At 47.6% G+C, this 26,942-nt stretch overlaps 1 protein-coding gene across 1 annotated transcript in view; it reads left to right on the plus strand.

Moving 5' to 3' along the window:
* The window catches only part of C10H11orf49 (chromosome 10 C11orf49 homolog), a 128,528-nt gene extending 112,160 nt beyond the window's left edge, over positions 1–16,368 (plus strand). The window contains exons 7-9 of the mRNA XM_040409180.1: positions 9,351–9,460; positions 14,426–14,489; positions 15,929–16,368. Coding sequence (XP_040265114.1) covers positions 9,351–9,460; positions 14,426–14,489; positions 15,929–16,103 — 349 coding nt within the window. The 3' untranslated portion in view covers positions 16,104–16,368. The remainder of the gene's footprint in view (positions 1–9,350; positions 9,461–14,425; positions 14,490–15,928) is intronic.
* The last annotated feature ends 10,574 nt before the right edge of the window (positions 16,369–26,942 follow it).

A 26,942-nucleotide genomic window follows, 5' to 3' on the forward strand; every position in this document is an offset into this window, starting at 1 on the left:
TAATATGTCAATAAACTAAGATATAAGGATAGTGTTTGTTTAATGGATGCAGTTTCTTTTTTCAAGTATACATTGATTTTTTACCTTTTACAGTACATTTTCTGCTTCACGTTTTTAGTTTGATTTGGTTACTGATTATTTTTTTTTAATCTGTATAGTTCCAAAACTTAGGGGTCAGATCTTTACATTATATGAATCACTCTAATCCTTTAAATAAAATTACTGAATTTGAGATGCAGATGCTGCAGAACATCTTTTCTGAAAAGTAAGGAAAAGATTCCTGTCCTCCGTTGATTGCTTGGATAAGGCCTCATCCTTCTCATAAGAAGATCTGCAGAATATAAAGATCCGGCAGGCAGTTCCGTCACCGGAACTGCATGCTGGATCCGGAAATCTGTGTACAAACAGATAGCATTTGTAGACTGATCCGGATGCGGATCCGTCTAACAATTGCATTGAAACACCGGATCCGTCTCTCCGGTGTCATCTGGAAAAACGTATCCGGTAATTTTTTTTTGCATTTTTAAAGGTCTGCGCATGCTCAGACCGGAAAACCGGATCCGTTTTGCCAGAACACTTGGTGACGGATCAGGCATTAATGCATTTCAATGGAAAATAATCTGACAAGTGTTCCGGAATTTTGGACGGAGAAAATACTGCAGCATGCTGCAGTATTTTCTCTGGCCAAATACCGTAAAAGTGACTGAACTGAAGACCTCCTAATGCATCCTGAACGGATTTCTCTCCATTCAGAACGCATTAGGATAAAACTGATCCGTTTTTTTCCGGTATTGAGCCCCTAGGACGGAACTCCAGAAAATAATAACGTTAGTGTGAAAGTACCCTTACACAAAGCAGCAAAATTGAACAGTCAGTGCTGCAGTGTAAAGCAGAAAGGAGATACAGAACAGCAGACCAAGTTTATATAGAGACAGGACCTCCTATACACAATGCACTAAGCTGCAGTCACTGATCATAGACTTTGTTTGTACCTATGACACTGCCTGACCTGTTACATGTGCACTTGGCAGCTGAAGGCATCTGTGTTGGTCCCGTGTTCATATGTGTCCGCATTGCTGAGAAAAATGATGTTTTACTATATGCAAATGAGCCTCTAGGTGCAACGGGGGCGTTGCCATTACACCTAGAGGCTCTGCTCTCTCTACAACTGCCATGCCCTTTCCACTTTGATTGACAGGACCAGGCCTGATGACGTTTATACTGCCTGGCCCTGGCCCTCCGTGGCCAAAGACCCTCCTCACGGCCGCCAGCCATGGTAAGTAATGATCTGACGCTCTCCTCCTGACTCCTGAATATAACTGTACTGCCATCCTAGGGTAACTGGAGTAGGAGGACAGAACGGGGCAGCTGGCCCTGGCCACCACAGAGGGGCAGTTTTTGGGCCGGTATTTTGCAATGGACTGTGATATTAGGTTCCGCTGGGGTGAAATAATGTGCCACAATATGGTATTGCTGGCCCCACCTACTTTTGTTGACCCCGCCTTCTGTCAATTTGGACCCCACTTAAAAATAGGGCCACTTTTATATTTTTTTCCCCCTGGGTACGTGAAGTTCCCAGTCCACCCCTGGTTGCCCATGTATCGTATGGAGTCGCCATTCGAGGATATATATTCAATGATACTCAACAAAAATTGTAGAAAAGTATGTCCTAGTTTCAAAATGGAGCGGCGGGTCAGACCCTGCTGAGTCCATCTACTCAGTTCACGTACACACTGCAGAGGTCTGATTTCAGTCATGAGCACATTGTAGGAATTGTCTGAAGTCACAGTGACATTTCTTAAAGTCTCATCCACTTTGCAGGCACTGGATTTGCCGCACGCGTTTCAGTCCCGTGTGGACGTAGCCTTCGGGTGGTTGCATCTTCCCTTTGGGAGTCCGCGCTCTCTTCATTGTATGTGATCCTGTTGTGCAATGCGCCCTGTTTTGAGCATGGCTCATTCTTCCTATGGGTGTGTTCAGCTTAGTTGAGTAAATTCCTAGGTCACATATCTGTGGCCTCCCTTAGGTGCTCTTTGTAAACCCTGCACCTGGGTGGGGTGGGGTGAGAGTGGAGAAGGGGCCCATTTCTAGGACAGAGATTCCTAACGCTGCTTAGTTCTCAAGAGGTCTGAGTGCGTTCTGTAAATCTCAAGACACTTCTAGTCACTTATCTGTGGGTTCTGTCTTTAGGATTGCGTCTTGGGGGTGTTTTGGGTTGAGAGAGGACAAGATGCTGCTTATAATATAGGAGGCGTGAAGTGTGACGATAACCACAAGACGGGGCGTTTGTGGTCCGAGCCCATCAGTCAGTTGTGTACGAGTCTTCTTACAGATGAGGCTGACCATGTATTTATTCTCCTTTGCTTATATAGCACCAACACATACAGCAATGATGTACTGTTCAAGCCGCTGTGACCGCGGTGGTCTGCAATTATTCACAGGACCAAGACCGTTCCTGGTCACTTGGAGACCAGAAGCAGTGGGAGCGGAACAGTAAAGGTACCATGGATAGGTGAGTGGGGTTTGTTATGTTTAGGGTCACGGGTTAGGACCCCAGGGGTTGTTGGTTCCAAAGTCAGGTGACCAGGCACAATGCCTTCCAGGGCTAGCTCAGCTTAAAGGCTATGTACAGAGACCTTTTTTTTTTTTTTTATGATTGCATATTACCCATATTTGGCTAAAAATTATTTTTTCAATTGGCCTTTATTATAAATATTGAGCTGTTCTGTCACAAAGAGTTAACTGTTTTTCTAGCTGTGTGACTGGTACTTTCACTTTCGCTTTGTGCGGTCATCTAATAACCCTGATCTCTAAGCTACTAAAAGGTCATAAACACTTATTTAAGCCACATTCCTACCAGTAAGATAAGAACTGAACTATAATGAGTATTTATAAGGTCAGAGAGCAGAGATAAGAAGTCCATCAGCTCCTGGTCTGATGGAAAAGACAGAAAATCCAAAAAGTGCTACTGGAGCATGTCCAGCTACTGGAGTAAAATGCAATAATAAAAAAGGTGTACACAGCCTTTAATGTGATGATACCTTTCACTTACTGATTTGTTACTTCATTCTGAAAAAAAATATAATACTTTTAATCCATACGCAAATGAGCAGTTAAGTGGGCAGTGGGTGGGTCCAAGCCACTCTGTGCCCTCTTGCTCCTCCTGCTTCCTCTGCCAGCTCCTCCCTCTCCATCTTGATGGACATGGTCAGGTTCCTGCATAGTCATCTCGCCTGGCCTTTCAATCAGGAAGGAGAGGGATGAGCTGGCAGAGGAAGCAGGAGAAGTAAGGGTGCAGAGAGTGGGTTAGACCCGCCCTCAGTGCACTTAGCTGCTCATTTGCATAGGGATTAAAAGTGCATTTTCTCTAGAATGGAGCATTAAAGATCTTTAAGTGAAAGGTATCATTACATTCAGTTGAGCTATTCCTACAAGACATTGTGCCTGTTAATGACTTCTCCAAGACCTTAATAGGCAAAAGGTGCTTCAATCAAAGGGAGTCGGTCATCTACTTCCACTGTATTAAACCTAATGGCTATGCCATTCGGAAAGATGGATATCCCTAATAAAGGTATAGTGTTAATGATGGTACAGAGAGCTAGAGTGCATTGCCATTAGTTTAATACAGTGCAAGTAGATGACACACTCCCTTTAAGGACATGATATTGGAAGTTTAGGTTTCTCAGGTGGTTTGCCGGTGCCACCAAGTGCAGAGGGTGCAGTAGCTGCAGAGAAGAGCAGATCCTTTAGGTGTAATGGTAACGCCCCAGTTGCTCCTAAGGGCTCATTTGCATATATTAAAATACCATTTTTCTCAGCAGTGCGGGCACATAGGAACACGAACCAACACAGATGTCTTCAGCTGCCAAGTGCACATGTAACAGGTCAGCCAGTGTCATAGGTACAAATCTGCTGACAGATGCCCTTTAAATAAAGGCACACAAAGCCTGGTTACTGACAAATCAGTCCATCTCAAGAAAGACTGGTTGGTGTGAACCGTGCCTCACAGATTTGTATCCCCCTGGAAGTAAACAGCCTGCACCCCGTACCACGGTCAGCCGGGGCTATAGTCCTGTCTTTGTATCGACTTGCATTGTTTCTGGGTACATAAATGCTAGATCAGCACAGTCCACAACCCCAGAAGCTGAATGGTATAAATCTTTCTAATGCCGCGGTTCCCAGTACAAAGCCCGGCACATACTTATTTCCTATTGTGTGTGACCCATGATTCATAGGTGCCGCCCGTCCCCTCCCGCTGACATGACAGCTATTATGTAGCCTTTGTATGTGTCAGGTTTCTAACTTGCTACATTTCTGCTTCCATGGATTGGCTTGCTTGGCTACACTGACTGTGCCGGATTTGTTTTGACATCTTGTTGCCATGGCAGCACAGAGGGATTGTTACTTCTGTTATGGGAGATCATTTCTGCGCCTGTTCCTGACATTTTTCTATGATCAGTGATTACGCAGCGCGCTGCTCTTTCTGCTCCGGTTGCTTTTGCTTTTATGTATTGTTTGCGCTGTGGCAGATTTTATGGCGAGCCGCTTTGTGTGCGCCTTTGTCCTGCCTCTACTCGTTCTGTGCACTGATACGGCTTTATACTGTTTTTATTGGGCGATGAGGTTTCCCTCAAGGATTTATAGTTCATTTTACAATTTTATAGAAATATAGAATTCATACTCGTACACATTCTTCTCAACAGGCCATTGAAAAAAATCCTACAGATGGCGGTCAGAGTGGTCGTCACTTGCTTTGTACTGTATAGCGGTGAAGGCCAGTAGTCATCCTACTAAATGTAGTTTCCGGCATATAGCAGCTCAGCTCTCATTCGCTTGAACTGGAGTCCCCCAGTACGACCAGTACGCATTGGACGGAGCCTTCTGCTTCCTCCTCTATCCGATGCATCGGTGACTGCCTGAAACAGCTAATTGGTGGGGGTGCGGGGTGTCAGGCCCCCCCTAATTTCATATTAATGACTTAGGGCTCATGCACACGAATGTATTTTCCTTCCATGTCCGTTGCGGTTTTTTTGCGGACCGTATGCGGAACCATTCACTTCAATGGGTCCGCAAAAAAAAACGAAGTTACTCCTTGCGCATTCTGTTTCCGTACGTCCGTATTTCCATTCCGCAAAAAAATATAACATGTCCTATTATTGTTCGCATTACGGACAAGGATAGTACTGTTCTATGAGGCGCCAGCTGTTCCGTTACGCAAAATACGGAATGCACGCGGATGTCATCCGTATTTTTTGCGGACCGCAAAATACATACGGTCGTGTGCATGAGCCCTTATGCAGAGGAAAAGTCATCATTATCTAACTACCTGAAAACCTCTTTAAAGGGGTTCTCCGGGAATGATATAAAATGGCCGCAAGCAACCTGTCCTAGAATGTGAGCAGGACTGGTAGTCACCCCAGCTGCCTAGGGGAGGAGAGGGAGCGGGGCCTCACTACACACTGCGCTGCTCTACAGTAGATGGTAATGATACGCTCCTGCCTACAATATGCCACCATGGCTGAGCAGCCTGACAGGAGCACTCACCAATATGTAGTATATGCAAGTGCTGGAGCATAGTGTGTAGTGAGGCCTGTCTCCTCACTTTCCTAGGCAGCTCTGCAAGTGGAATCAACCAGTCCTGCTCACATCCTAGGACAGGTCTCTGGCGGCCATTTTACATCATTCCCGGAGAACCCCTTTAAAACAGTTTCCTGTTTAAAAAAGTACTGAAAGTTATAAGATGACAAACAAAAAACTACCTACCTCTTGAATCCAGCGCAGATGCTGTGCGCCAGTCTTGGTTTACCAGTGGTGACATGCTATACCGGCGCATTGCAGCCAATCAGTAGTCTGAGAGGTCACGTGCTGTACATACTGGCATCATCAAGCATCTCATGTGAATGCTGACGCCACTGATTGGCTGCAGTGGTCACATCCTAGTATAGTGTGTCATCAATGGCAGCTTGTAAATGAAGGTCGGTGCAGGACTGCCAGAGTGGCAATGCCAGTAGTATGGCATGGGACCACTGTGGCCACTGACTTACATTTTGTTCCGTTTCCCAGACATGACAAAAAAAACGCAGCTTGCAGCATTTTTGTGTCCGGTCACAAAATAGAACAAACCGGAACGGAATGCATTCTGATATGTTTTGTCCCCATTGACAATGCATGGAGACAAAACGGAAGCGTTTTGCTCTGGTTTTGAGATCCACTGCCAGATCTCAAAACCGGAATACAAAGAGCAGATGTGAAAGTAGGCTATTAGCTGGGTGAGAGGCCTTTGTGGGGGATCTGGGGGTTTGTATTTCTCCTTGTGCAGAGAGCCTAGTATGTCTCAAGGCCCGTATAAAAGATGGAACATTGACTATAGGAAAGCTCCATTCCATCTGGTGGCACCAGAGTCTCACCTTTCTTTTCGGAAACGGTTCATTTGCTTACCTTTTCCCCAGAGGAGCATTGCCTGGCCTATAAGACTCCTTATGCCTACTAGGCGCTATCCACAAGGAGAAATAGTCCCTCTAGATCCATGGGCGGACTGGGAACTTAATGTGGCCCTGGAAAAAATAAAATAAAAGTGGCTCCATGTTGTTGGCAGGTCCAAACTGACAGAATGTGGGGGCAACATGAGTAGGCAGAGCCATCAATACTGTAGTGCACAAAGTACCACCCCAGCAGAACCAAATACCACAGTGCAGCACAATATACTGCCCCAGCAGAACCAAATACCACAGTGCAGCACAATATACTGCCCCAGCAGAACCAAATACCACAGTGCAGCACAATATACTGCCCCAGCAGAACCAAATACCACAGTGCAGCACAATATACTGCCCCAGCAGAACCAAATACCACAGTGCAGCACAATATACTGCCCCAGCAGAACCAAATACCACAGTGCAGCACAATATACTGCCCCAGCAGAACCAAATACCACAGTGCAGCACAATATACTGCCCCAGCAGCAACAAATACCACAGTGAAGCACAATATACTGCCCCAGCAGAACCAGATACCACAGTGCAGCACAATATACTGCCCCAGCAGAACCAAATACCACAGTGCAGCACAATATACTGCCCCAGCAGCAACAAATACCACAGTGCAGCACAATATAGTGCCCCAGCAGAACCAGATACCACAGTGCTGCACAATATACTGCCCCAGCAGAACCAGATACCACAGTGCAGCACAATATACTGCCCCAGCATAGCCACATACCACAGTGCAGCACAATATACTGCCCCAGCAGAACCAAATACCACAGTGCAGCACAATATACCGCCCCAGCAGAAGCAAATACCACAGTGCAGCACAATATACTGCCCCAGCAGAACCAAATACCACAGTGCAGCACAATATACTGCCCCAGCAGAACCAAATACCACAGTGCAGCACAATATACTGCCCCAGCAGAACCAGATACCACAGTGCAGCACAATATACTGCCCCAGCAGAACCAGATACCACAGTGCAGCACAATATACTGCCCCAGCAGAACCAGATACCACAGTGCAGCACAATATACTGCCCCAGCAGAAATACCACAGTGCAGCACAATATACTGCCCCAGCAGAACCAGATACCACAGTGCAGCACAATATACTGCCCCAGCAGAGCCAGATACCACAGTGCAGCACAATGTACTGCCCCAGCAGAACCAGATACCACAGTGCAGCACAATATACTGCCCCAGCAGAACCAGATACCACAGTGCAGCACAATATACTGCCCCAGCAGAACCAGATACCACAGTGCAGCACAATATACTGCCCCAGCAGAACCAGATACCACAGTGCAGCACAATATACTGCCCCAGCAAAGAAGCAAATACCACAGCACAAAATACAGCCGCCGTCACCACAACCCTGAGGACGGTGATACAGTCAGGTGGGCTCCTGTAGCCATTTGCCGGTATTAATTAATGCTTAGAGCATCAATCTTGTACCCAGCCAACCGCCGTGAGGAGGGCTTGGGCAGCCCCCAGGGCATCAGCCCACCGGGACATTTTCCTGTAGGGTTTATGGCCAGTCCACCCAAGCCCAGATCCCCAACATAGCTGGTTACTGTAAGGGCTCATGCACACAACCATTGTTGTTTTGTGTTGCGCAAAACACGGATACCAGTCACATACAGGCCGCCAAAAAAAAAAACGGAACTGACGTGGACAAAAAATAAGTGTGTGAGCCCTAACGGACCCTGGAGGTAGAGTTGCTTGTTGTCAGCGCCCTCTGCTGGACTGCTACCACATTACAACAGAGCAGAATTCCATATAAAGCGAAGTTGCTCGTCCGTGACAGATTCTCCTCTGATTTTCCTCACTGACATCTTAAGTCTTCAGAGTTGAGGTGGATTCCTAGTGTGAAATTATGTGGAAAGCTCCACGTCAGTGCGGTCTGGTTTCACGCACATTTTACTTCATGCATTTGTCTGAAAGCGTATTTAGCAGCTACACAACATTATGTAATCTTATGGTCACTGACTATTGTTAATTAGGTCCGGCTCGTTTAGGGTCTGTTTGATGTGACTACACATTGGAGTATATCTGTACAGGCAGCCATGAAGAGGACTCGGACCTGGGAGCTGTATATGGCTGCATGCGAAATTTGATCATCAGGACAGATAGCTAAAAACAACAGTAGACCCTCCATGGGGTGAGCGAAAAACGTGCAGTAAAAAGGAAAAAGGAACGAAGGATCCACCAGGTGCTTCACTCATTCACTCCTTAAAGGGGTCATCCCATCACAATAGTTTCCCCATCTACAGGATGGATAATTATCTGGAGGAGGTCCGACCACTGTGGCCCCCGCTGATCATGAGACTGGGAGCCCCTGGTCATCGGCCCACCAGTGTCCAGTCCGCCCCGTGTTCCATTCAGCTCTATGGAGCTGTCGGAGTTAACCAAGTGCTTGTTCTCAGCTATCTCCAGCAGTCCCATATAGTTGAATGGAGCTGCAGACACGTGATCATTGGGGGCCCCGGCGGTGGGATAAAGGGATAAGTTGTTGCAGTGGGACAACCCCTTTAAGACCTCAGCGCTGAAGAGGACCAACAAATCTCCTGGCAACTCTGTTTTAGTAAAAACTTTTATATCCCATGAAAAAAAGATTCTGAGGCATTTTCTTTACTCTGCATTGTGCTGTTCTTCAGTTATTCCTCCTGAAAATGTCTGAATGAAACAAGAATTGGATGTCACCATTCTCCTCGGGGTGTGGCTGATACTGCCCATACATTGGTACTTACACTGTGAAAACTACTATAACTACTACTGCCATCATCCCCTGGCATTTTGTAGTGGTGAATATCATGACGGTATTATCCTGTACGCAGTGATTTCCTTTCTTCTCTCGTAGCTCTCCTTCTCTGCCACTGATCAGACAGATTCTCGGCACTGCGCCCCGGCTGACTTTCTATGGATTCCTCATGGCTCTGTCAAAGAATGCCGGAATTAACCACAGCATCGGTGAGTGGCTGTATGTACATAGAGGGTAACGGAGTCTGGGCGCTTTGTTTCTCAGTACACTTACATCTCCTGCACTCAGTGCTCTCCCAGGACCCTGCACGTGGGGTAAGGTAAGGCACACTGGCACTTGGGATACAGTATGGTGCACTGGCACTTGGGATAAGTTAAGGCACACTGGCACTTGGGATACAGTATGTGACACTGACACATGGGGTACAGTATGTGACACTGACACATGGGGTACAGTATGGCTCTTGGGGTACAGTATGGTGCACTGGCACTTGAAATAAAGTATAGTGCACTGTTACTTGGGATACAGTATGTGACACTGGTGCTTGGGGTACAGTATGGATCTTGGGGTACAGTATGACGCACTGGAAATTGAGCTACAGTATGTTGCACTGGCAGTTGGGGTACAGTATGGCACTTGGGTTATAGTATGGTGCAGTGGCACTTGGTATACAGTATGACGCACAGGCATCTGGGCTACCGTATGGTACACTGGCACAGTGTGTTGCACTGGCACTTGGGATACAGCATGTTACACTGGCACTTGAGATACAGCATGTTACAGTGGCACCTGGTATACAGTATGTTACACTGGCACTTGGGATGGCACACTGGCAACTAGGCTAGAGTATGGTACACTGGCACCTGGGATACAGTATATTGCACCAGCACCTGGGATATGGTATGATGCACTGGCCCTTGAGATACAATAAGGTGCATTGGCAGTTTGAAGAACTTACACATTTTCAGGATTTTTTGCTCAAATTTATCTAAATAAAAATTAAAGCAGCTTTGCAGATTCTTGAATAGAAGTCGGCTCTCGTTTAGTGTGTGCAGCTCCTGTGCAGACCTATGTATCTCTGGGGCTACAGACTAAAAACCAACCAACCCTGTGTGTAGTCCGATCCCGGGGTCCTGTGTTGCTCTCTTCAGTCTGTCCCCTCCTATCTAAGGAAAGGGGGGATAAAAGTCTCCATGCCCTTTCAGCCCCTTCAGCTGGATTACAGCCGGTATGTTAGGTTATTTACTGCGCACACACCATTTTGTCATACATGATACTTGTACAGAAAAGCGTCCTGAGAAGTAACGGGTTTATGTATTTTTTATGACAAAACCCGTCCTTTCATGTAGCAGCCGTTTCCATTTAGCTAGATCCCGTGTAAGCAGATAACCGCGCGGCTTTGATGTGCACTAATGTGCGGTAAACCCATTGAACCAAACGTCAAGGACTTAGATTTTTATCTCTGACAAACTAACGCGTTTAATCCCTTTTCTGTGCAAGTTTAATGTGTCAGATGTGAAGCGGCACAGATCTCCCTGACAGTCCTCAGCAACAGATGTAGCAGTGCGCAGCTCGCGTCAGCGCAGCTGTGCCGAGCGGCGTCACCCGTCTGTGCAGATCTCTATCAGTCAAATGTCACCTGTATAGGCTACATGCACACAACCGTTGTGTGTTTTTTGCGGTCCGCAAAACACGGATGGCGTCCGTGTGCATTCCGCAATTTGCGGAACGGCACGGACAGCCATTAATATAACTGCCTATTCTTGTCCGCAAAACGGACAAAAATAGGACAGGTTATATTTTTTTGCGGACCACAGAACGGAGCAACGGATGCGGACAGCACACAGTGAGCATCTTTTGCGGCCTCACTGAAGTGAATGGTTCCGCATCCAAGCCACAAAAACTGCGGCTCGGAGGCGGACCCAAACAACGTTCGTGTGCATGAGGCCATAGTGAAAGAGAGATTTCCCGGGCTTGATCAGGCTTGAATAGGAATGGGAGATGCCAAGGAGCGGGCACGAAAGGTCTAAAAATGAGCAGAGGCAAAAAATCGTGTGCCCTCTGTCACCTAGAAGAGGCAATGGGCAGCGTCATTTATCTACATGGAGATCTGGCTGATAATCCTCTTCCGGTGTACGAAATATTGTTATAGAGGACCTCTCCCCTCTCCTGACATGTCTGCATTCTCCATGTAATAATAGTTCTGCAACAGCTATGCTTATGACTTCATTTTGTGCCATTCCTTTATTATTCCTGCTAGAATTTTATGAATGAATTGCTAGCAGTCTGCAATGAAGGTCCAGAAGGGTGTTACCAGTTTGGGGGGGGGGGTCCCCTGCACAGTCTGAAACTGGCAGCACTGATTATATAATGCAGGGACACCCCACAACTGGACCTTCACTGCAGGCTGCTAGAAATTCATTCCTAAACTTCTAGTAGGAATAATAGAGGAATGGCACAACAGAGTCATAAGAAGGGATGTATCCATAATTGTTATGACATAACAAGATGTTGGAAAATATTCTTGAAGTAAAACGTACAACCCGGGACAGCTGGGAGAGGTCTACCTCAGGTGCCTCGTATCAGGTGCCTTCAAGTGAATGGTGCTGAGGCGCTATACCGGACACAACCAGTGGCCAAGAGGGGAACTGTTTGTGCAGAACAAAGCAGCTTTTTGTTTTTTTTTCTCTCTAATCCTGGACAAGCCCTTTAAGAGGACCTGAGGATACCTGGCTAACACTGGAAGAACATGCAGACTCCAGGTGGCTCTTGGTTGATTCAGTCCCGGAGCTGCCAGGCTGTAATGTTAGCCACTGTGCTGCAGAACATATTTTTAACTTTGAGCCGTCTCCGCTTTGGGGGATTTTACATGGGGACGTCTCATGTTTTATGTCCTCTTACTTGCTTTCACCCTTATAGCACCTGTTCACCAAAGCTAAAGACTGTATTACAATTAAAGACCAGGCAGACGATTGTGTTCCTTCCCGGCAATCACCTGCTCATTAGTGGAGGAGACCGCTGCTATTGCATCTAGCGATCTCCTCCACAGTATGGGAGGAGCCATCGCTTGTCCCTATACAGAATCATTATTTGCCGGCAGCAGATGGTGATTACACGGCACAATCTGCCGCCGGCAAACTATTTTTAAGTAATCGGCGAAACTATTTTTAAGTAATCGGCGGCAATATTACACTGCAAGATCATCGTTATTGAGATTTGGGCTAAGGCGCACGACCAGTCTGCAGACGCGGACCGATTCACTTGAATGGGGTCGGCAATCAGCATCTGACAGTCCAGTGCACGCACTATTTTTTGCGGTGCAGGGGCAGGAAACCCACAGAAGCACTCCGTACCGCACCTTATCTCCCGGATTGCAGACCCATTCAAGTGAACGGGTCTGCGTCTGTGATACGGCGCACACATGGCCGCTGCCCGTATATTGCTGACCTGCTGTTTGCGGGCCGCCGACAGTTTGGGTGCATGAGGCCTTACTCTGAACGCTCGTTAGCGATGATCTGACAGTGTAATACAACCCTAAGTCCCTTCCAAGGACCCGAGAGACACATGGGGGTCATTTAATAGTGTTTTGCCCCTGGTTTAGTCTAATTTTTTCCTATTTTAGACACTTTTTTTAGGTGTATTTGTAATGAAAGTGCGCCTGTTTTGGAGGCATTTGCCCCTCGTTCAAGAATTTTCCGTTTTAGACTAAATCCGGTGGCATTGTTTTTATTTCCTGCATTTTTTGGGGCCTGTTTTTATGTAGGTGCCCCTGTTTTACTCATGAATTAGGCGCAAAAAAATTAAAGTTTGGGGTGGAGTAGTTCTGCTTGCTTTGTTTTGGGCCGTGCGACAATTTTGTTAAAATACGGGGGGAAGGGGGGGGGGTGGTAGACGAGCAACTTTTCACAAACATATGCATATGGCTGCCCCTTATTAAATCTAATGTGCGACTTTTGCACCTAATTAGTGAGCCGACCAGCGAGTAGTCTAATTGCTCACAATCCGCCAGCAGTGAAGGTCAGTTTGCATTGTTCACCAGAGAACACATGCGGGCTGCCATCTTTAGTAAGGTAGACTTACCCGTCCGGCGATGCCCTTACCTGTGCCGGGAGCCGGTCTGAAATCAAATGCAGTCACCGGGAGCAGGCAGTTCCGAGAACAGCCCGATGAAGGCCCCCAGCAATTGATTTCAGACCGGCTCCCGGCAAAGGTAAGGGCATCGCCGGACGGGTGAGTCTACCTTACTAAAGATGGCAGCCCGCATGTGTTCGCTGGCAAACACTGCGAACTGACCATCACTGTCCGCCAGCACCCTGACGAATACAAAGACGGATCGCACTCTAAAAAACAGGCGAGCATGATAAATTATCCCCATCAAGTGGACATTCATACACACAGGATGACGTCGTAGTCTGGCCCCACGTAAAACTTACTGTACAAGCGCCATCTTTGCTGAACATTGGTCTGCACATATGAAATACACCATCTTTCGATCTCTTATATTTTAGCTATTTTTATATGCGTTTTTACTCTGTGCACTGTAGAAAACCAGATAATCTGTTTCCAAATGGAAACCATCAGAAAGCTGCTGTTGGCGTCTTTTGTTCTTATTTTGTGTGTTTTTAGTACTTTGAACACATAACGTACTACAGAGGACTGTGGGTCTACTAGGCCAATATAACGCTGAAATACCTCCTGCCGACTTGCTTGTCCAGGACAGTATTCCCCTGTGGTCCATAGGACCTGCTCCTATCTCCAGATGGGGACCTCATCACTCCCGGTCCGAGAACGAAGAGGTGGCCATCCATTTACTTCAACAGCGCCTTCAGAAAATAGCCAAGTGAGAGCGGTCAGCTATTTCAGAAGTGCTACTGAAGTGAATGGAGGGAGGTGCAACCGGGCCCCATTCTGCAGATTGTGGGACCCAGAAGAGGACCCACGCCTAGCAGATCTTTATGGCATATCCAGTGACTGTGCCATAAATGTCCCAAAAGAGAGAACCCCTTTAAAGGCCTTATATCTGCAGCACACATAAATCATAGGGCGACACAGCAAAATTTACAATGCTCCCCCCACCTCAAATTAATGGGGCGGACTTCCGAAAATATTTGAAATTCTATAGGTGTTCTATATGTCCATGCTATCTACTCGTATCTCCTGTATTGTCTCTGCAGGTGCTTTGCCGGATAAAGCTGATTTATTAGTTGATGAAGTTTTGGATAAGGAGCTTGACAGAATGTAAGTGGGTGAGGACTGCGTCCTGCGATTCCTTGGCATTAAAAGGGTGTTCCCATCTGGACACAAGATATGCTATAAATCCCCCTACAGAAGTGGGTGCCACCCCTGGGTCCAGCCGCTACCTCCAGAGCAGGGTCCCGTCACACCACCGGGAACGGAGTGGAGGCCGCGCATGCGCCGCTGTCTCCATCCACTGCTGTGGAACGTCCGAGAATAATAGTAAGCGCTCTTGGCTATTTTCGGAAGTCCCATTCCAGTGAATGGACAGAACCCTTTTTTGAGATAAGAAAAGGTTTTCTTGTCCAGGGTTTTATAAAGTTTATGAATCCAATTCCAGGATTGAATTAAAAAGGAGAAGACTCCGTCTTTCCGTTATGTGTCCTCTGTTTGTGGTCAGTTCTGGGCTTTGGCATCAAAAACGTCATGAAAACCTGAACATGGAAACCCAGGCTAAGGCCCTATTCGCACTACCGTATACATTTGGCGGTCCGCATACCGCGGATCCGCCAAACATGGATACCGGCTGTGCGTATGCCAGTTTTTTTCCTCCTCTTGTAGAACTGTCCTATCCTTGTCCACAAAACTGTAGGACATGTTCTCTCTTTTTTGGGGGACCGCGGAACAGACATGCGGATGCGTACAGAACACGTGGTGCTTTCCGCATTTTTTTGTGTCCCCATTGAAATGAACTTGTCCATATCCAATCCGCAAAAAGTGCAGATAGGAGGCAGACCAAAACTAAGGTTGTGTGCATGGGGCCGTAAGAGCTTATCCAGGGTAGGAGGAAAGCACCTTGTTTTAAAAGCAACAGCGCCACTCATGGGCTGTGTCTGGCAGTGCACTTACGTAATGCCTTATTTACATGTCAGTGATTGTGAGCCAAAACCAGGACTGGAGCCTTCACAGACATAAGGTATAAGGGGAAGATCTGCTCCTGTTCTCTGTGTGGAGCCATGCCTGGTTTTGGCTCACAATCACTGATAGAAATCACTGACCAAAACACTGATGTGTGAATGAGGCTTAAGGCCTCATGCTCAGGTATGTGTGCCGGCTGGGCCCGTGCTGCGGAAAGCAAATTGCGGCCCACAATGAACGGGCACCGACCGTGGGGCCGCCACATGCGGATCGCGGACCCATTCACTTCCGTGGGCTTCCGATCCGTGCCTTCGTTCCGCACCGCATCTTCCGGATTACGCACCCATTCCGGTGAATGGGTCCGCATCTGTGATGCGGGGTACACACGGCCGGTGCCCAGTGTATTGCGGACCCGCTGTTTGCGGCCACAAGCGGGTGTGCATGAGCCCTAACGCTGGGCTGCAATACTAGACGTGGTGCTGTTTCTGGGGGGGGGAAAAGCAGACCATTTTTTTTTTCTAATCCTGCAAACCCCTTTAAGAACGGCTGTGGTATTGTGCTGACATCTTCTCTTCTTACTTCAGTGTTGCTCAGCTATCTGCCTGCTCCATTACACACTCTCCCACCACCAACCTTCTGCCTCCGTCCCGAGATATTATTCGCGTGCCTTCTCCTAAGAAGACGCTACCCACCCGCCGACGTCCAGACCTGGAGAGTGATGGTTCCACCGAAGAGACGGAGGACTCCTCGGACAACTAGAGCATCACATGTGCGGGACCTTCCGCTGCACCGAAATCCATCCCTATAACGGCAACCGTCCAGGATGAATCTGCTGTATGCTCCTCAAAGCGCTGCGCTAGTCGGGTAATAATGTGTAATGGGGGGTATTCCTTTATGTGTTCTTTTTGTTTTTTAAATTAGTATTTAGTATTATTTGTCTCTTTTTTGTTTTCTGGATGATTTTGAGGCTTGATGTCAATATTACTTGTTAGACTATCTGCAGACGGGTGCGTCCTTAAAAAAAGATTTTCTGCGTGGATTTTCCTGCGTATTTCTCTGCGTTTCCGCACCATAATCCACATGTGTTACTTGCGAATTTAGAGGCAGATTTGCTTCTACAGTATTACACACGAAAATTTGCGCTGAAAAATTGCATGTAATCCGGAATGTGTGCAGGTAGCCTTAGAGGGAGTCTGTCACCAGGAAATTTGCTGATAAAGTCCTAGTTTTGGTCCGCATCTGATCTGCATTTATTGCTGACATTCATGTCAATATGACCGCATCCTTAAAGGGGTGTTCCCATCTCAGACAATGGGGGCATATTGATAGGATATGCCCCCATTGTCTGATAGGTGCGGGTCCCACCGCTGGGACCCGCACCTACAACGAGAACGAAGCGGGGAGCGCTGTGGCTGGAGGACCCCGGATTTCCCGGGGTCCGTCCACCACCAAGCGCTGCTCCCATAGAAGTGAATGTGAGCGCACCGCGGCCCATGCTCCCATTCATTTCTATGGGGCAGACGGCAATAGACGAGCCAGCTCTTGGCTATTTTCTGCGGCCCCATAGAAATGAATGGAGGGCGGCTGCGCATTTCCCGGCTCCGTTCTCATTGTAGGTGCGGGTCCCAGCGGTGGGACCCGCACCTATCAGACAATGGGGGCATATCCTAGCGATATGCCCCCATTGTCTGAGATGGGAAAACTCCTTTAAGCCTGCTCCACGGTCCTGCAAAAATAATAGAACATGTCCTATTCTTAGGATAGGACATTTCTGCAGCAGGAAAAAAAAAAAAAAAAAACATGGTGGCATGCACTCTACCAGGATCCGCGATTTTCAGACCACAAAACACTTATGGCCGTGTGCATGAGCCCCAGCCCGGCACAATACCTTGTAGGTCTAGCTCAGCTGAATGTGATGATACTGTTCATTTAGCAATCTGTCGCTTCATTCTGGAGAGAGAGTACTTTTTTAAAAAAAAAATACAAGAAAATATTATTCATAGAGAATACCAAACAGCAAAAAAACTATATAACACCATTCTCCACCTCAACCCTCGAAAAAGTACTTTTATTCCATATGCAAATGAGCAGTTAAGTGCACCAAGGGCAGAACCAAACCACACGGTGCACCCTTGCTTCTCCCTCTTCTTCTGCCAGCCCTGCCCTCTACTTCTTGATTGTCAGGGTCAGTTGAGATGACTGTGCAGGAACCTGGACCTGTCAATCAGATAGTAGAGGGAGGGGCTGACAGAGGAACCTGGAGGAGCAGGGGTGCACAGAGTGGCTTAGGCCCGCCCTCAGTGCACTTAACTGCTCATTAGCATATAGATCAAAGGCACTTGAAGCTTCTAGCTGAGCTAGCCATACAAGGTATTGGGGTTCATTTACAAAGACTGGCATTTTACACCTGTCTTTGATTCCCCCTGTACTGCCAGAGGATGCGTAGAATTTATGACGAGGAATGTCTGGTGTAAAAACTACTCCAACGCCCGACTGGAGTAGTATTTCGCCAACATTTATGCCTGAATCCAGGTGTAAATTTGTCAGGCCGCTGTGTCAGCCCAGCCCCCATCACTGCCTTGCCACTCCAGCAGTGTACAATATTTCGTCTCACAGGCGTTTAAAAAGTCGCAAAATGGGGTCTTGCGACTTTTTTTTATTACCCCCATTGTGCCTGGTTTAATATTGAATTTCTGGTTACAGACTTTCTTTAAAGCAGTTTCCCACCAAATACAGTTATGGTATGGACACCGGATAGGCCATAAATGTCTGCCTAGTAGAGGTCTCGCTTCTGGGAACCCCATCTATCAGAAGAATCCGGGTTTCCCGATTTGCCAGTTGAAGTAGCTGATGGCCACATCCGGGTGCTGATTGATTGGATAGACGGCCATGCAGCCGCTTAAGGATATGACTGCACGACGACTTTTGTCGCACCAATTTTATAATAATAGTCTATGGTGTCGCACTGCGACATGCTGCGACAGTCGCAAAAAATCCATTCGAACTGAATTTTTCTGCAACTGTCACGTGTCAGTCGCAGCATGTCGCAGTGCGACACCATAGACCAGTGGTGGCAAACCTATGGCACGGGTGCCAGAGGCAGCACTCTGAGTCCTCTCTGTGGGCACCCACACCCTGGAAAAAGTCTATGGTGTACCAATATGGCTTAGACTTTTCCTGCCATTTATCAGCGCAGGGCGCGCTATGAACGGCGCGGGGCGGCGCACTGAGTGTAGGCAGGATGTTATAGCTAAATAATAAAGTCCATGACAGATATACTACTGGACTGTTGTATTCAGGTTAACCTGCAGTGTCGGCACTTTGCGATAAATAAGTGGGTTTTTGGTTGCAGTTTGGGCACTCGGTCTCTAAACAGTCCGACATCACTGCCATAGACTATTATTATAAAATTTGTCGTGCGACATTGGAACGACAAATGTGGCAGTGTAGTTGTACCCTATGTGTCGCGCGACACATGTCGTCGTGTAGACCTAGCCTAAAGCCTTATTTACACAGTGTTTGATCAGTGATTTCCATCAGTGATTGTGAGCCAAAACCGGGTGCGGGTCAAAAACACCGAACAGGAGCAAATCTTTCCATTAGGGCTCATGCTCACGAACCTATTTTTGGTCTGCATCCGATCCACATTTTTTGTGGGTCAGATGTGGACCCATTCACTTCAGTGGAGCCGTGAAAGATGCAGACTGCACGCCCACGTGCTGTCCGCATCCGTATGTCTGTTCCTCGGGCCCGCAAAAAAAAATAGAACATGTCCTATTCTTGTCCGTTTTTTACGCTTAAGGATAGGACAGAACTATAGAGGGCAGGACTGTTCGGCTCTGCAAAATACAGAGCACACATGGCCGGTATCCGTGTTTTGCGGATTCGCAGTTTGCGGACCATAAAAACAGCAACGGCCATGTGCATGAGCCCTTATACCTTCTCTCCTTGGAGGCTTCACTCCTTGTTTTGGCTCACAATTACTCATGGAAATCACTGACCAAACACTAAGGCCTCTGTCACACGGGTGAGTTTTCCGCGCGGGTGCAATGCGTGAGGTGAACGCATTGCACCCGCACTGAATCCGGACCCATTCATTTCTATAGGGCTGTGCACATGAGCAGTGATTTTCACGCATCGCTTGTGCGTTGCGTGAAAATCACAGCATGTTCTATATTCTGCATTTTTCACGCAACGCAGGCCCCATAGAAGTGAATGGGGATGCGTGAAAATTGCAAGCATCCGCAAACAAGTGCGGTTGCGGTGACGATCGGGATGGGGACCCGATAATTATTATTTTCCCTTATAACATGGTTATAAGGGAAAATAATAGCATTCTTAATACAGAATGCTAAGTAAATTAGGGATGGAGGGGTTAAAAAATTAAAAAATAAAATTTAACTCACCACTTGTTCACGAAACCCGTCTTCTTTGATGATCTGGGAGGAAAAGACCTTTGGTGACGTCACTGCGCTCATCACATGGTCCATCACCATGATGATGGACCATGTGATGAGCGCAGTGACGTTACCAAAGGTCTTTTCCTCCCAGGTCATCAAAGAAGAAGAAAGAAGAGAAGACGGGCTTTGTGAACAAGTGGATTAAGGTGAGTTAAATTTTTATTTTATTTTTTAACCCCTCCAGCGCTATTTTACTATGCATTCTGTATTCAGAATGCTATTATTTTCCCTTATAACCATGTTATAAGGGAAAATAATAAAATCTACACAACACCTAACCCAAACCTGAACTTCTGTGAAGAAGTTCGGGTCTGGGTACCAAACATGTCGATTTTTCTCACGCGCGTGCAAAACGCATTAAAACGCTTTGCACTCGCCAGGAAAAATCGCGCATTTTCCCGCAACGCACCCGCATCTTTTCCCACACGTCACCCGCAACACCCGTGTGAAAGAGGCCTAACAGTGTGAATAGGGCCTTACATGGTGGGGAGATATTTACAGCATAGCCACAAAAAAGCCCCTTTGAAAAAAACCTGCACGTAGATTGGATGCGGTACTTTCTTATTACCCACAGGTCATACTACATGCTGTTCTGTACTTTGTACATATCATTACATTATACCTCTCTAAGTTATTGATTTATTATTATTTTTGTATTTTTTTTAAAATAAAAACACTGATTAAATCACTAATAAAGGTTCATGTTGACGAGAAATCACTGCATTGGTATTTATTACAATTCCAGGTGATTGTGCCCTATGCCACATAAAGGTATTTGCAACCCCTTATGACTGCTACGAGGCCCAGTAGCTAGGGGAGGGGGGGCCATGCCTAAGGCCCCTTTAAGACGAGCGAGTGTCACGCTCTGGACTCGCAGTGCAGTACCTGTCTTGAACTTCCAGCACTATCGGGGTCGCATAGCATTATATTGATTTATGATGCTATGTAACCCTTAGATGTCTGAAATGTATTGGATAACACTGGCAGCATTATGTCAGTGTTACGCCATTTTCACACGAGCGTGGCGGATTAGGTCCGGATGCGTTCAGTGAAACTCGCACTATTTTGCAAGCAAGTTCAATCAGTTTTGTCTGCGATTGCATTCAGTTATTCAGTTTTTTCCCACGCGGGTACAATGCGTTTTGATGCGTTTTTCACGTGCGTGATAAAAAACTGAAGGTTTACAAACAACATCTCTTAGCAACCATCAGTGAAAAACGCATCGCACCCGCACTTGCTTATTTTCCACGCAGCCCCATTCACTTCTATGGGGCCAGGGCTGCGTGAAAACTGCTGAATATAGAACATGCTGCGATTTTCACGCAACGCAGAACTGATGAGTGAAAATCACCGCTCATGTACACAGACCCATTGAAATGAATGGGTCAGGATTCAGTGCGGGTGCTATGCGTTCACCTCACGCATTGCACCCGCGCGGAAAACTCGCTCGTGTGAAAGGGGCCTAAACTGTGTTAAGCGAACTTGTGGTTTCAAGTTCGGCATACAAGGCTCTGGTTATCTAAAAATTCTGTTATGGATTTCGCGGTAGCGGAATCCATAACGGAATTCTTAGATAACCAGAGCCTTGTACGCCGAACTTGAAAACAGAAGTTGGCTCAACACTAACCGCACTTGAACATATGGAGTGGAAGGCAACGGAAGCACCATGGAGTGCTTCCATGGCATCTCGGTCCGTGCCTCCGCACTGCAAAAAAATAGAACACTCTCTTTTTTTATTTATTTGCAGTGCGGACAGATCGCGGACCCATTCAATTTGTGGCCCCTAATGCACAACAAGGGCAACACACGTTCGTGTGCATGAGCCCTAACTCCTACACCGCCAGCTCGGAGATGGCCAGATATATGTTAGGGCGAGCAGAAAGCCATCTGTCACATCGTCTGACCCTCTGTGCTGCCCATTATTAGGTGACAACAAGCCTTCTCCATGGCTGGTATAACTGCAGATTTTTGCACAGAAAACGATGAAATGCCCCCTACAATGTACCCTAAAAAATAGTGCATTCTTTGTATATGAGATCTACTGCAATTCACCATCTTGTTTCTTCTGGGTTACTGATTAAAGGTACTGTCGTCCTATCAGGTGTATTTCACAGCCGAGATATATATATATATATATATACTAGCTGAAGGACCCATTTCATTTAATGTTTGTGTGCTCGTTAAAAGATATCGACAGTATCCACTATAACAGTGACATCTACAGTACCCCTCCCCCCCCACAGTGCCCCGTCTTCTTAAAATGGGACCTCCACAGCAGCCCACCCCCTTAACTTTGACCTTCACAGCAGCCTGACCATTTAACAGTGAGTTCCACAGCACCCGCACCTTAACACTGACCACAGGTTACAGTCCCCTTAACTGACCTCCACCATTCCTGCCCCCTTAACAGAGACCTCCACAGCGACTGCCCCTTTACTAGTGACTGCCACAGTACCCCGCTCCCTTAACAGTGACCTCCACTGTACCCCGCTCCCTTAACAGTGACCTCCACTGTACCCCACTCCCTTAACAGTGACCTCCACTGTACCCCACTCCCTTAACAGTGACCTCCACTGTACCCCGCTCCCTTAACAGTGACCTCCACTGTACCCCACTCCCTTAACAGTGACCTCCACTGTACCCCGCTCCCTTAACAGTGACCTCCACTGTACCTTGCTCCATTAACAGTGACCTCCACTGTACCCCGCTCCCTTAACAGTGACCTCCACTGTACCCCGCTCCCTTAACAGTGACCTCCACTGTACCCCACTCCCTTAACAGTGACCTCCACTGTACCCCGCTCCCTTAACAGTGACCTCCACTGTACCCCACTCCCTTAACAGTGACCTCCACTGTACCCCGCTCCCTTAACAGTGACCTCCACTGTACCTTGCTCCATTAACAGTGACCTCCACTGTACCCCGCTCCCTTAACAGTGACCTCCACTGTACCCCGCTCCCTTAACAGTGACCTCCACTGTACCCCACTCCCTTAACAGTGACCTCCACTGTACCCCGCTCCCTTAACAGTGACCTCCACTGTACCTTGCTCCATTAACAGTGACCTCCACTGTACCCCGCTCCCTTAACAGTGACCTCCACTGTACCCCGCTCCCTTAACAGTGACCTCCACTGTACCCCGCTCCCTTAACAGTGACCTCCACTGTACCCCACTCTCTTAACAGTGACCTCCACAGTTTCCTGCTCCCTTAACAGTGACCTCCACTGTACCCCGCTCCCTTAACAGTGACCTCACAGTACCTTGCTGCCCCTTTAATAGTGGCCTCCACAGTCCCCTCCTCCTTTAACAGTGACCTCCACAGCAGCCACACTGCCACTATATACATATATATATATATATATATAGTGGCAGTGTGGCTGCTGGAGTGACGGACAGGATTTGTACCAATGGTGCTTCTCACCCAGGGACAGCTGAGTGGGAAGGTTGGTTCTTTCCTCAGGAGGGTTAATGAGGCTCATTAGGAGTCAGCTGGAGTTCAATGAAGGAAGGGCTGAGCTGTGGAAAAGAGACTCCTACCCTGATCTGAAAGCCAGAGAGAGACCGTGAATTGTGATGCTGTGACGTGGGTCTAAGGGCTCTTACACACGAGCGGATACCGTGCGTGGAATCCACTGCGTGAAAGAGCCAAGCCGCGCTCCGGACAGCAGAGACACGGAGCAGTAACATGATTAATAATGCTCTGTGCCATTTCTACTACAAAATCCCGGTGACAATTTTATCTCACTGTGATTTTGTAGTAAAAAGATCACAGAGCGGCACAGAGCATTGTCAATCATGTTACTGCTCCGTGTCTCTGCTGTCCGGAGCGGGGCTTGGCTGTCTTTCACGCAGCGGATTCCACGCACGGCATCCGCTCGTATGAAAGAGCCCTAATCGAGGACCTCCTCAAATATGGTGCAGTTAAATGTGCAATGGCACGAGTTTTATGTGCAAATGTTGGGGCAGCATATCCAGGTGCATGAAGAGGCAAAGGAGGGATATGGCAAGTGGAAGCGAAGGCTGCTGGCACTGCATACAGGAGACCAAAGGGTCCAAGGTGCCTTCTGTGACGTATTTGGACTTCGAAAGGAAAAGAAGAAGCGTGTTATTGTGAAAGGCAACCGACCGGCGCCATGCGAGCCGAGAGATGTCTAATGGCTATGTCTTAACATGTCCTAGAAGAAAGGATGGACTGAGTTGTTGTGATGGCATCCGAGGGAAGTGTCTGCTCCTGATTGTTCTTCAGCCAGGAGGCCAAAGGAATAACTGAGGGAGTGGAGTCTCGCTGCCTGGACCGCGACCGTGAGGGGACCAGAGTACGTCCGCAGAGGTGGTTGTTGGAGGAGAATAGCCCAGATTGTGGTAAGACAAGCCCAACTGTTATTGAGACTCTGAAAGATTGTCCAGCTATTACTAAGTGATGGCCTATCCTCAGGATAGGCCATCACTAGCAGATCGGTGGGAGTCTTGACACCCCCGTAACAACGGCGATCAACGGTTCTGGTATAGCCGAGTCACCGGAAGTCTGTGGTGGAACTACACAGCACCATCCACTGACGTCAGCAGGAGCTATGCTGTAGTAACCAGTTGATGGCGACTTCTGGTGACTGAGCTATAGGGCCCATTCACACGACCTATTTTTCTGTCCGCGTCTGCTCTGCAATTTTGCAGCTCAGATGCGGACCTATTCATTTCAATGGGGCTGCAAAAGATCCGGGTCAGCACACCGTGTGCTGTCTGCATCTCCACACTTCCATTCCGCAGCCCCACAAAAAAGATAAAACATGTCCTATTCTTGTCCGTTTTTGCTGACAAGAATAAGCATTTCGATCATATAGAAAGACTGCAAAATGTGGAACGCACACGGGCAGTATCCGTGTTTTGCGGATCCACAATTTGCAGTCCGCAAAAACAGTTATGGTCTTGTGAATAGACACATACTGGAACAGCCCAAAGCCGGGGTTGTCAGGTGGCGGACCCCCGCCAGTCACCTTGGGATGGATGGCCCATCCTGAGGACAGGCCATCACTTAGTAAAACCTGGAAAACCCCTTTAAAAAACTGAACTTATTGCTAGATATGTGCCTGGTACTATGCGTAATGTGCCTTTATAGCGGGAAATGGACGCACAGCCTGAATTCGGTGGTCACCTAAAAACTGAGGTGATAAAAGCTGGACATAACGCACCGTTCAGGAGAACGCATAGTGTGAACAGGGTGTTGGCAACACTATGACAGGGGTAGAAGGAATAACTGAAAAAGTGCTTCAGTACTTAGCGTAACATTTTTGGAAGTGTTATAAATACCATTGAAATAATTTTTTTGAACATATTTATTTTCTAATTTTACCACCAAAAGAGACCCTGGAAGCGCCCCTCACTGCAGCACATACAGAATCTGTACACCGCAGTCCCGTATGCAGTGTACAGATTCCGATTTCTACCCTATGCACTGCGGTGAGCGCTGTACACCCCTTGCTGCTCCTGCCTGTACCCTCCGCTGAAAGCTCTGCCATAGGCCTCATGCACACGACCGTTGTTTTGGGCCGCATCCGAGCCGCAGTTTTTGCGGCTCGGATGCGAACCCATTCACTTCAATGGGGCCGCAAAAGATGCGGACAGCACTCCTTGTGCTGTCCGCATCCGTTGCTCCGTTCCGTGGTCCGCAAAAAGAATATAACCTGTCCTATTCTTGTCCGTTTTGCGGACAAGAATAGGCAGTTATATCAATGGCTGTCTGTGCCGTTCCGCAAATTGCGGAACGCACACGGACGCCATCCGTGTTTTGCGGATCCTCAATTTGCGGACCGCAAAACACACAACGGTCGTGTGCATGAGGCCAGATACCTTATGTATGAGGAGGCTCCACTCCTGGTTTTGGCTCACAATCACTGATGAAAATCACTGACCAAACACTGACGTGTGAATGAGGCTTTATCAGAACTGATTAATAGTAAATCTGTCTTGGTTGCCCCTAGCCGCTAGTGTACCAGCCAGTACCAAAACCGAGTTCGGATCCAAGTTTAAAAATGGTTTTCAAGTGGAATAATCAAAGTCCGAGGTTATTCAACAAAGTCTCGCGAGACTTCTGACATAACGAATATCACCTCTGCAAAGCCCATACATTTGAATGCTGTACGGAGACAGGTTTCCGTAAAGCATTCAAACGAAGCAATTAGGATCTATGATCCGGAGCGCGCTTCGCTCAACCCTAATAGCATCTGTCCCGGGCACAGCTGCCGAAACCCCGGGACTGTCCTGCTGGATCCTGGATGGTTGGGAGGTATGAATCGTCTGTTAATAGTTGCAGGAACCATTGTGCTGTCTGTATTTATTAATAAATGAAGGCCGGATATCTCCAAGCTACGTTGAGGGTAGTTGCAAAGTAGGGGTCCACGCTCAGGGCTATTCTAGATTTAAAGGGAACCTGTCACCGGGATTTTGTGTATAGAGCTGAGGACATGGGCTGCTAGATGGCCGCTAGCACATCCGCAATACCCAGTCCCCATAGCTCTGTGTGCTTTTATTGGGTAAAAATACTGATTTGATACATATGCAAATTACCCTGAGATGAGTCCTGTCCCTGACTCATCTCGCCTACAGGACTCATCTCAGGTTAATTTGCATATGTATCAAATCAGTTTTTTTACACAATGAAAGCACACAGAGCTATGGGGACTGGGTATTGCGGATGTGCTAGCGGTGATCTAGCAGCCCATGTCCTCAGCTCTATACACAAAATCCCGGTGACAGATTCCCTTTAAGTGTTTTATGAGATATTTTAGTTGATGACCTATCCTCTGGTATCCACAGTAGCGCTGCGGCATTCTCTCGGCTGACCACGCACAGCGCCGTCTATTGTATAGTGGTCGTGCTTGGTATTGCAGGTCAGCCCCATTCACTTCTATAGGGCTAAGGGTACTTTCACATTAGCGGCAGGGGAGTCCGGCAGGCTGTTCTGGCGGGTGAACAGCCTGTCAAATCCGTCCTGCCTCTAGTTCACGTGTGCCCCCGGACTGACGCTCCATCCCCCATTGACTATAATGGGGGCGGGGACGGAGTTCCGGCGGCAGCAAGGCAGCGCACGGCGAGAGGCAGCCGGACTAAAAGTACTAAAAAGGTGTCGTGTGTGAGCTCAACT

The sequence above is a fragment of the Bufo bufo genome, chromosome 10, assembly GCF_905171765.1.
Source record: "Bufo bufo chromosome 10, aBufBuf1.1, whole genome shotgun sequence".
NCBI lineage: Eukaryota > Metazoa > Chordata > Amphibia > Anura > Bufonidae > Bufo > Bufo bufo.